At 43.0% G+C, this 12,417-nt stretch overlaps 1 protein-coding gene across 1 annotated transcript in view; it reads right to left on the bottom strand.

Moving 5' to 3' along the window:
* The window catches only part of TRPC5 (transient receptor potential cation channel subfamily C member 5), a 134,732-nt gene that overhangs the window by 26,428 nt on the left and 95,887 nt on the right, over window positions 1–12,417 (bottom strand). The window contains exon 6 of the mRNA XM_004440501.3: window positions 10,386–10,581. Coding sequence (XP_004440558.1) covers window positions 10,386–10,581 — 196 coding nt within the window. The remainder of the gene's footprint in view (window positions 1–10,385; window positions 10,582–12,417) is intronic.

The following is a 12,417-nucleotide window of genomic DNA, read 5'->3' as shown; positions in this document are numbered from 1 at the left end:
TTCCTGGTGCTCAAAACAAGAATACTGGAATAAGGTAGGAGCCAAGAAGAATCACACTTTCCAGCAATGACCTTTGGGCCATGGGCATTTGACTTGTCCACAAATATCATTTGTAACCTATGAAGAGAACACTCAGGGACCAATCCATAGGAAAGCCAGGTCTTCCACAGAGAACAATTCTTCTTGAGTCTCAGCTCTGAAATGTTTTGAAATACAAGCACAGTCATTTTATCGTTAGATTGTCCATTGATAGTTATTTTATATAGGGGCTGAAGGCACCTTTGGCTGGGGCACTGTTGCATAGACCTGATCCTTTGCAAAACTGTGATGATGGTGACATTTTCCTTTAGTGCCTCCAATCTCTTTTTCTTGTTGGTATCCTTTCCCCAGTCGTCTTCAGGTACATTTCCCCCATGGTGTCTCTCACTTCCTTGGCCCCATATGAAAACCTGATCTCAGTAAGGGATTGGACTCATTTATACTGAGTCCTACGCACTAGTAAGTGATCTATTAATTACTAAGTGACCTACTAACAGCTCAAAACGTATTCGCATTATAACTGGGGACAAAGTCTTAAGTTGAGGGATTCCTGACAGTGGGAGGATGTCTATGAATCCTCTGAGATTTTAAGCTAAATTTTATGCTCTTTTGCTCATATATACATTTTTCTCGTCCATATTCATTAGATTATCAAAGCAATCCATGACTCAAAAAAGACTAAGGGCAGTCTTAAGGTAAAAAAATGAAATGCAAATAGGGAAATTTGAAACTGTAGTTCCATGATTATAGACCCAATGGGAACTGGGGCTGCATCTGTCTTGTTCACTTATTGTATCCCCAGTGCCAAGAACGTAGTGTGGTACATAGTAGTCTCTTAATAAATATTTGTTAAATTTATTCATTTATCCATCCAAGAGATATTTATTGTCAATTTCTTAAGTGAATGGATGAAAGAGTTAAGGACATCAGCCAGCAGATGGGCAGATGTATTCTTTGGGCATTAGGTCCTTCTTGCCACTCTCATAGTTGGTCCTGTTTCAGTTTGAGTTACCCAAGATACAGTCTCCATGACAACTACTGATGTTCCTGATGAACATCCAGGACAGGTGAATCTGGAATGCAGAGGAGCAGCCCAGGCATCTGCCCTGGTTGGTTGCGCTTTAGCACAGGGAAAGACAATCCATTTCCCTTCATGTGTCCTCTTCCCATTTCCACTTGCATCTTTGTCAGTCATCAAAATCATTACCAGGCAGCAGCAGGCATCAAAGGCTGCTGCTCAGTAGAGACCTGCTGAAGTATACCCTCAGCATTTTGAGGCGAAGAGCTCTCATCCCCAGCAAATACGGGCTCTCAGACAGCTTGCTGACAAGTGTGCATTGATGCAGAATGACGAAGGTATCCCCTTCTGTGTCAGACCACCAGGGGGAGGGCCAGGCCCAGGCGAGAAGCGAAGTCTGAAAAGTCAGCCTCTGCTGCCCCCTGCAGCGTTTGTAGAGAGAAGGCTCCTCCCTCCTCCCCTGAAGCTGGACGTTGGACAGTCCGTTTGCTTGTGTGGATATAATTTCAAGAGAGGCTTTTGGCATGCAAGAGCTGTCTGGGAAGCAACAGTGCTGAGAGGTCTTAACGCAGGATGTGTAAGTTGAATGAGGAGTTCTTCTCTTGCAAATGAGCTTGGTAGCACAGAACTTTTTACCCTCTGTGGGTGTGGCGATCTCAGATGGGTTGTCTGAATGTTTATTTGGGGAGGCTGGGAGTATTAGGGGAGGGCTGAGAGGAAATATGAAGATTGAAGTCTGGTGGGCACACTAAGGAGAAAGAGAGCTAGTGGGTGGGTGAGTGGGAGAAATCTGAGGTCAGGGAAATGGAACAAGGCACTCAGTCTCCAGAACTAAGGGAAAGACTCCTTAGAGGATCCCTCTGGTTAGAACCCAGGGGACAGTCAGGGAGTCAGTGAACCAACTGGAAGGGTGAAGCTGGGGGAGTCTGAGGTTGGGTGGGGTGGGATAGAGGGTGTGCATCAGGGTCGGGCAGCTTGGGATGCAGACAGGGTATGGTATCATTATTACTCTGGGTCAGACAGACCTGACGGTGCCCTTATTAAGAGTGTGCCCTTGGGCAAGTCACTTTGATCTCTGTGCCTCAGTTTCTTCAACTATAAAATTGAATTGATAATAGTACCTACCTCATAAGATTGTTGTGGGGATTTAATGAGATAATATGCATGAAAAGTGTTTTGTATAGTGTCTGGCACATAATAAGTGCTCAATAATTGGTAGTTATTATAAATTGTAGTTATAATGATGATAGGTAGAAAGCACTTAGTTCAGTGCCTGGCATTTAATAAAGGCTTGTCTATATGCCAGAAATTCTTATTCATTGTACTGCCATTACTGACTTCTCTAAGCCTTAGAACTGAGAAAACTCAGCTTAGGCCTAGAGGTGAAGGCATGGGACTTGTCCGGGGAAGGCAGTTAGCCTGGGGTGCTGTGCTGAGCCAGGTAGACAGCAGAATGAAGGCTCAGATGTGGGAAGCCACAAAAGCAGACTTTATCTCTTTTTGTTATTTTTCTAAAGGCAGGCTCTGAATTTTGTCATCCAGCTCCTGGAGATGTGACTCCTCTACATGCTTCTCTTCATTGCTGGGGCATATTGCCTATTTGTGCAGGGAGGACCTCATTCCCATTTGAAGGTATTTTTGTGGAGAATCAAAAGATGGGAGGCAGAAAGGAGTGAGGCCAGCTCCTACACTCTTACTGCCTCTAATAAACAGGCCGATACTTGCTGGCGTGCAAGCTATTTCCCTGCCAGAAATGAGATCTGAAAGCCACCCGCACATCTCTGTCTTTCCAAATTTGACCTTCAAGGCTCAACCCAGTTTCTACTTCTTAAATCAACCTCACATCAACCCAGTTAGATAGACACTGGTTGGGGTTCAGCCAGAAAAACAGAAATCACTCTAGGTCTTTCAAACATAGGAGATTTAATACATGGATTGGTACACAGACTATGGAAGAGCTAAGAAGCCAAACAGGGGACAGTGAGGCAACTCAGAGATTAGCAACAACAGGAAGCTCCTCTTACTGCTAGAGTTGGAGGGACAATAGGAAGAGGTGGTGAGTAGTGTTACAAGAGCACAAAGACTGGGGCCATCTGGTGGGAGCTAGAGCCAAGATGGGGCTTCCCTGCAAAATCTGGGGCCAAGGAGGGAGGGAATACCTGGTGGTAGTTGGAGGTGAGCCTCATAGGAAATACAGCTGCTGCTGGAGGCACCACAAAACATGAGGTTGGGGATGAGAAAGATATCCTAGCTTCTCCTTTCTTCCTACCTCCTGGTTGGTCAAACCTACCTGGAAGCCAAAGGGCAAGGGACTGTGGGGAATGTAGTTCCCTTGATACAAAGCAGAGAAGGAAACGGACATGGAATAAGAGTAAGCAGCAGATGAATGAGCCTGATTATCATCCTCATTTTACAGAGAAGTCAAACGAGACAGCAAGAGGTCAAGTTGACCAAAACCACACTAAGTAGCAGTCAGAGTTTCAAATCCAGGAAGTCGGATTACTCCTGAGCCCAAGCTCTCTGTAATCACTGCTACTATATAACTCATGATAATAGCACTGTTGTTACTTTACACATATCAGACTTTTCCCTCTAAACTAGACTTTAAGCTCCCTTTTAAAGGCATCAACTGTCTTTACCTTCATATCGTTTATGTCACCTAGCCCTTGTGTATTTTTCAGAACCTACCAGAAAATGTAGGTTTTTGATTGAAACGGGATTATCAGCAGGTTTTCATATGTTCCACATTACCCAAGTGTGTGGGGGGCACTATTAAAACATTCTCTGAGGTTCTGAATGTTTGCTTCCTTGTTAGAGAAATGTAGCAATCCCCGATCAGATTCCAGACAATGATTTGGCAACAGGGAAAAGCACAAGCTGCAATGAGGAAAATCAATGTCTAGACTGCTTGAGGGCATCTCAAAGGGAAGACACCGTTAATAAAATTTGAAATGGCTCTACTCCAATGTCATAAAATTTCTATAGCTTGAATTGAGCAGCTCCTTCACCTGGAAAGGGGCAATAGCATCCCTTAGACTTATAGCTTCCATGGTTTGGATTGTCCTGTGGGACTGAAAGCTGGCAGGGTTTGTTTTGTACTGTTTTCTTAAGAAACAGTTCTTGGGAGCTAAGAGACAGACACAGGTAGGTTGGATGAAGCATCAGTGACTCCCATCCTAATGAAATCTTTAGTTACTGGAACTGGAAGTAGAAGGAGATTAGACAGTTCAGACTTGTGATATAACTGGGGAAGGAAAGAAGGTGTGCGAGGACCTTGTAGTGAAGTGCATTTCAGGTGCTTCTTGGCCTCAAGATAAGCGTCTATGTGATAGGGTAGTGGTTCTGTGCATGGGTCTTGGGGTTAGACTACCCTGATTCAAATCCAGTCTCTACCACTCTCTAGCATATGACTTTATCAGTACACGGGGGATAGTATAGTATTATAATATAGTGCATTATCCTGGTTTTTCTCCTACCTCTCTGGTTGTTCTTACTCAGACTCCTTGGAAGATCTATCCTGTCTTTCCAACCTCTACACACTGGAGTGCCCTAGGCCTCATTTTTGGACCTCTTCTCTTTTTTCTATCCATACTCACTTCCTTAGTGATCTTACCAAGTCCTACGGCTTTAAATACTATGCACATGCTGGTAACTCTCAGATCTCTATCTCTAGCCTGGACCTCTCCTCTAGACCTGTAGACCACTTAGACCACTGCCTACCCAACATCTCCACTCAGATGTCTAATAGGCATTTCCAACTTCACATGCCTAAAACTCAACTCTGGATCTCTGCCCTCTCCCACGCCTGCTCCTTTCCCACTCCTCCCCAACTCAGTAAGGGATAACTCCATTCTTCCAGTTACTCAGGCCCAAAATCTTGGTGTCATCCTTAACTCCTCTCCTTTGCTCACACCCCATATCTGATCCATCAGCAAACTGGATCTATTTTCGAAATATATCTAGAATCTGACCACTTCTCATCAAGTCCATCATAGCCACCCGGTCTAAGCCACCATCAGCTCTTGTTTTGGTTAATGCAATGGTCTCACAATTGGTCTCTCTGTCTTTGCTGCTGCATCACTTCTGTCTTTTCTCAATCAGCCACAGCAATCTTACTAAAATGCAAATTCGATCATGTATCTCCTCTACTCAAAACCCTCCCATGGATCCCCATTTCACTCAGAGTAGAAGCCAAAGTCTTTATAAAGGTCTCTCATGTCTTGTATGATCTTTTCCTCACCCCCATTACCTCTCTGACCTCATCTTCTACTTCTCTCTGCTTTGTGTACTCCATTTCCGTTACACTGGCCTTCGCAAAGCTGAAATCAAGGTGTCAGCGTGGTTGAGCTCTTATCTAGAGGCTCTGGAGAAGAATCTGATTCCAAGTTCACATACATTGTTGGCAGAATTCATTTCCTTGTGGTTGTAGGACTGAGGTCCCCACCTTCTTGCAGGCTGTCAGCTGGTGGCCACTCTCGTCTCCTAGAGACCACCTGCATTTCTTACCACGTGTTTCCCTCCATCTTCAAGCCAGCAATGGCACATCACATCCTCCTTATGTTTGGAATCTCTGACATCCTTTTCTGCCACCAGCTGAAAAGAAGACTGCTTTTAAAGGACTCATGTGATTAGATTAGGCCCACCGGGACAATCTCTCTGATTAGTAACCTTAATTACATCTGAAAAATCCCTATTGCTGTGTAATGCAACATATGCACAAGTGTGCTGTCTCATCATATTCACAGTCTTGACAATTATGGTGGGAAATCTTGGGGGAGCATTTCAGGATTCTGCCTACCACAATGATATTCAGACTGTTTGAGAAACTGACCAATCAGAATATATGCCAGCAATAGCACTGGAGAAGGGGTGTGAAAAATACCTGCTGTTCCAGATGTTACCCTTTACTTGCTGGATTGTAAGGTGGTCTGGGGGGTGTCCAAGAGGGAATAGCTGGAGTGGCAGGTATTTACTAACTGGTACAGAAATATTTCAAGATTTTAACAACTGGCTGCCATATCAGTGCATAGCAGTTGGTTATCTGCCTGGTTAGAGGGTTACAAATCATGGCGTAGTGTGTGAAGCACTGCCTTCTTCTCTATGCTCTGAGAGTCTGAGGTTGGTCCCAGATGACTGGTGGAGGGCGGGGAGACCACCTGCCCTCCTTGGCACTTTGATGATGTGCGGCAGCCCCTTCCAGCCTTGCCTGCTATCTTTGCAGTGCTGGGTTTGTTCAGGTGAATGTCTTCATTTGCATGGCTGTCTTCTGCAGTGGGAGAGCCCATCCATCATCTGAGCCTCCAAATGCTGCCACCCCAAGGGAGACGACCAATCCTATGTATTTGGACTCTTCTCAAACCATCCAGCAGATGTGGCTTAGTGGGGCAAGTGCTACTTACTCTCAGCATTAGAGTGAACGCTCCACAGCAACCAAAGAAACCAAGGGTTCTTATTAACTTGCTGGATGAGGCTATATCACAGATCATCATGAGCCTCATGTTTTGGGAGGACCAAATTCAGGCAAAAGAGATGCCCCTGTGGGTGAGTTGAGGGTAGGAATAGGGCCTAAGGTCAATGAACTTTGTGGGACTGGTCTGTCTCTCCCATCTAATATATTTATATGGGTGAATTTGATTAAAATGGCATCAAGGGCAGCTTCATTTGATGGAACTGGAAGCATACACATCAGAAACATCAGTGACAAGGTGGATGTGTTGAAAGAAGTGTCACAGAGGGAAATAAGCAGCCTGAGGGAGATATAAATCACTGCTAATTGCAAACAATAATAATAATGTACAATATGGCTGGCTTCACCTGCTGATGCTGGCTGGGACCACAGAGCCCAGGCTTGGAGTGATCCCTACTTCCCCATATCTTGAGGCTGACTCTATCCACTACTGCAGTGGAGCCTCCTTTGGCATAGAAATACGAATTGCTACAGAGGCATATATCCACTCCACCAGCAGCTCTGCATCCTGCACAGAGCACTGAGAAATGGCTCAACCGTTCAAGGGATTGCTATTACCGGGAGTTCTTGAGCCCTGTCCTAGAATATACACTGAACAGAGTCACAGTGAAGCATGTCAACAACTGAGGCTCTACGAGGACTGGGTCAGCCTATGATACCTTTTGAAGTAGGAGAGATTTATCTTCAGTGGCTTCCCTTCCTGTAACCTTCCCCCTGTATCAGTCAAATCTACTTGCTGGTCTTTACCACTTAAACAGATCAAGATACTTTTGGAATCAGGGTGTCCAACATCAGGATCCCACTGGATTGTGTTCTAAACGATAAAGACATATTACCAGAGGATTCCAAGGCAGCAGGTAGTATTCAAGACCCCATTCAGGCCATCTCCACACAACCCTTCCTCCCCAAGCCAAGTTGTTTTCTTCAAGTGGAGCAATAGATGGCATTAAAACACAACTTACTACCAGCAGATGGCGATGAGAGCTCGAGTTGATGATTTCTACCCTTTCTAGCAAAATGTCACTGAGCTCAGTGGGAGATACTACAGCCCTGCCTTAGGTGACAAGAAAATGTGTCCCTTTTCCACTGCCATTAGGAGCAATCAGCTGCGAGACACCCCAGGAGAAAATGAGAAATGCCTCAGCATGAATATTGCCATCTTTTGCAGGGTAAGGGGGTTAGGATGCTAGGCATAGGGGCAGAAAAATAAACTCCTGAGATTCTATACCTGTCCTTGTTATAGAGACAGACTAGGAGTGAGCATAGATCATTTCAGAGTTCTTGGTCTAGTGGGGTTTGAACTATGGGTGGTGGTGGGGAATGAAATTGAACTATATTCCATTTCCAAAGCAATAGATGAACAGAATTTCAGAGCTAGAAAGAACTTTGTGAGCCTATCTTGTTCATCTATAGACACCCAGACTTACAGGATACCAGAGCTGGCAGGGATATTAAAGACCATCAAGTCAGACATACAAATGGCCAACAGGTACATGAAAAGGTGCTCAACATCACTAGTCATGAGGGAAATGCAAATCAAAACCACAATGAGTTATCATCTCACACCTGTTAGAATGGCTATCATCACTATGCCAAGAGATAAGTGCTGGTGAGGATGTGGAGAAAAGGGAACACTTGTGCACTGTTGGTGGGACTGTAAATTGGTTCAGCCACTATGGAAAACAGTTTGGAGGTTCCTCAAAAAATTAAAAACAGAACTATCATATGATCCAGCAATTCCACTTCTGGGTAGATATCCAAAGGAAATGAAATCACTATCTTGAAGAGATATCCCATGTTCATTGCAGCATTATTCATAATAGCCAAGACATAGAAACAACCTAAGTGACCATCAATGGATGAATGGATAAAGAAAATATGGTGTGTATATATATATATATATATATATATACAATGGAATATTATTCAGCTGTGAGAAAGAAGAAAATCCTGCCATTTGTTTCAACATGGATGAAACTGGAGGGCATTATGCTGAGTGAAATAAGTCAGAGAAAGACAAATACTGTATGATCTCAGTTATATGTGGAATCTAAATAAGCCAAACTCATAGAAACAGAGAGTAGAATAGTGGTTGCCAGGGGCCAAGGGTTGAGGGAAACGGGGACATGCGGGTCAAAGGGTGCAAACTTCCAGTTAGAAGGTGAATAAGTTCTGGGGATCTAATGTACAGCACGTTGACTATAGCTAACAAGACTGTATTGTATACTTGAAAGTTGCTAAGAGAGTATATCTTAAATGTTCTCACCACAAAAAAAGGTAATTTATGTGACGTAATGGATGTGTTAACTAACCTTATTATGTTAATCATTTTGCAAGATATTCGTGTATCAAATCATCACACCGTACACCTTAAACTTACACAATGTTACATATCAATTATATCTCAATAAAGCTAAAAAATAGACCAACCATTTCAACCCCCTCATTTTTTGGATGAAGAAACTGAGGCCCAAAAAGGGAAAGTAAGTTACCCAAGGTCACACAGTTATAAATGACAGAACTAGGACCAGAGTCCCTGGTCTTCTAACTCCTAATATATTGTTTTCCCTCTACTCCCCTCGCTTATTCCCCACCTAAGCACCTAAGATGTAAACCATCCTAGTAGATAATTTTATATTCTGATTTTTTAAACTCCTCAATGAAAGAAATTCTACAAATCCACCTAGGGGAATATATTTCATTGCCATTTATGGCTAGGAAGTTCTTTCTAATAGCTGACTCCAAAGTCTCCTGCTACAACATAAACCCATTCCTCTTTGGTTTGTCCTTAGTGGAAATGGATCACAAATATTCACTATTACAAATAATATTTATGAAATATGGAAAAGATGTGTGTGTGTCTGTGTATATTTATACACACACACATACATATACATATATATGTTAAAGCTTCTTTTCTGTAGGCTAAATGACTTCTCAGTGGCAAACCAAATCCGAGAAATAGCACCTATGTAAGAAGAAAGGACTCAGGTCTTTTCATTCTGTGCCTTCTGTGCTATAGCAAAAACTTTCAGCAACAGGTGGACCCATGGGGGTGATTTAGCTTCTTAATATGAACTAAATATCCAAGTCCACTGATACTCAACTAAACAGGACCTCAGATAGCCAGAACTCCTTTGCTAATACTCCATTTCTATAAATGATAGGCAGATCATAAGAAAATAAGCTAAGGTTAGATATTTACTTGGCATCAAAAACCAGGGCAGGGTCTGGACAGATCCCGATCCTAATACTTTTGCCATTTCTAGTTTAGAGCAATAAACGCTGCAGATCCAAATGGTAACATGATGGTCTAAAAAGATTCAGTGATGGACTCTACTTAAGAGTGTCTCACAGTGGAGTGCATTTACTCATATATCCTTGACCAAAAAATAGCCACTCTCTCTCTGAGAAGGTTGTCCTTGGCAATGAAACATTCAGTTTTGGGAGGGAGATGTGTGCAGTGAAGAGAGAGATAAGGCCCTCCTGCCTAGAGAACCGGATGAGCTCAATCAACCCTGGAGATTAGTGAGATGACATGTTGTAGCCAAACTGTGCTCATACCTCCTGAGCTTTCCTTACTAAGGCAAGAAAATAGATTCAGGGATTTAAAAACATTCTTAATAGGTAACTAGAAAGTCTTATTAACTAGAACATTTTCTGCTAGATTACCAAGATTCAATGGACTAAGAGTCCAAACTGAGTTGCCTTGGAAAGAAATAATTCAGTCTCACAACTGGGAAAGCTAATGTAAAATAATTGAGGCAGACAGGCTGTTTCATTGAGCTTCCAATGGGCACCATGTCAACGTGACCACTCCCGAAACCAAGGTAACCACCCTTGTAAAACAAAGCTACTCACAGCAATAAGCTGGTAGGAGTTGTTCATCATGGCGATCAGCATGTTCAGCAGCACTACCAGAGAGATGACATTGTACGTCCCAAACATGGTGGCTCCCACAAACTCTGTGAACTCGTGTCTCGCTTTCACATTGGTGACATAAAGATTTAAAAGGCCAAACACAGACCAGAAGAGTGACTGAAGGGTTTCAAAGAGCCTAAAAGAGATCAAAGAGATTAGTTAATTCTCTAGGAAGAGTGAGAAAAAAAGCAAAAATGTGAAGTAATCTGCTTAACAAGGGGGCTGCCAGATTCGCATCCCAACAGGTAGACTGATGATCTCACGTATTTGGTCTCTTCTCCAGCACAAACCAGCCAGGTCAGCTTGTTTGTTCCCATTTCTATGTCTTATGCTGCGTCTTTCTGCCTGGAATACATTTCCCTCTTCTCAGTCTACATAGAGCCTAAAATTTTCCAAGATTTCAAGGGCTACTTCCTCTACCAAACTTTCTCCTTCATCTTTAGACCATATGATTTACCACCTACCTAATTACATAGAGGCAGTAAATGCAGTGATTAAGAATATGGTGCTTGGCTTGGATTCCTCTGGGTTAAAATCTCAGCTGTGACACTTGCTGAGTAAACATGAACAACTTACCATTTCCGATACTTCTTTTGTGGTTCCCACAGGGCCCAGAATGGTGCTCAGCTCAGTGGAGGAGCTTAAGGATTCTTGAATTGGCACTTTATATGGATTATTTTTAATGTTATATTAACTAACAATTATTGAGAACTTACTATATAAGCATACTAGGCACTTCTACATACATGATCATTATGCTCCTTATAAAAACTTTATTGTTACTGCTGAGGAAACAGAGGTTAAGAGAACCTTGAATGACTTACCCAAGGTCACCCAACTATAAGTGCTGAGCCAGAATTTAAATCCAGGTCTGTCTGACCTCCCCAAACCACTGCATTATTCTATATTAGAGGGCTTCACAAATTACTGTTCCCTCTCATACTCTCCACATCCAAATATGTAACTTTGCAACGATGTTTTTGGTGTCTAGGGTTTCCTTTTTCTCATATTCAGAAATCTGTGCTTACAGCAATAAAATGCAGCTAGCTCATGGGTGGCACAAATCAACCATTTCCCAAGCACACAGAAGAGGTGCAGAACATAAGAAATGCTACTTTAAGAATAGATGTACTTTGGGGCCGGCCACGTGGCTTAGCAGTTGGGTGCGCACGCTCTGCTGCTGGCGGCCCGGGTTCGGATCCTGGGCGTGCACCGACGCACCGCTTCTCCGGCCATGCTGAGGCCGTGTCCCACATACAGCAACTAGAAGGATGTGAAACTATAACATACAACTATCTACTGGGGCTTTGGGGAGAAAAAGGGGGAAAAAAAAAGGAGGAAGATTGGCAATAGATGTTAGTTCAGAGCCGGTCTTCCTCAGCAAAAAGAGGAGGATTGGCATGGATGTTAGCTCAGGGCTGATCTTCCTCACAGATTTTTGTACGGCTGTCTCCTCATCATCATTGAGGGCTCAGCTCAAATATCACTTTCTCAGAGAGGCTTTCCTTGGTCACTATACTGAAAGTAGCTCCATCAGTTATTCTCTATCCCATTGTCTTGTTTAATTTTCTTTGTAGCACTTAAAACTTCCTAAAATTGTATTATTAAGTAATATTTTGTTTAAATATTTATTTTCTGTCTGTCCCTATTAGAATGTAAGTTCTGTGTGGGCAGAGACATACAACTACTATGTACCTGGCACATAATAGGCACTCAGTAATATTTGTTGAATGAATGAATACATTTTAACTATTACTATTACTGTTATAAATGGATTACAGTCTAGAAGATTCTGGTCCCATTGACGATTGCAGTCAGTAGGCTGCACAATGGGGTTAGTTCATTTTGATGAAGGCTGTGCTCTGCACTGGCCTGACTCTCAGGGGACCTCTTTCAGGGCTGCCTGGGCAACAGGCACGTGGCCCTTTTCAATCTGTTAAATGGCTCTTCTCTGATCATCATAGGCAACTTC

Source organism: Ceratotherium simum, chromosome X (genome assembly GCF_057802395.1).
Source record: "Ceratotherium simum simum isolate JZ-2026a chromosome X, ASM5780239v1, whole genome shotgun sequence".
NCBI classification, from domain to species: Eukaryota; Metazoa; Chordata; class Mammalia; order Perissodactyla; family Rhinocerotidae; genus Ceratotherium; species Ceratotherium simum.
Note: the sequence above shows the minus strand (reverse complement) of the source record. Positions and strands in the feature narration are given on the sequence as shown.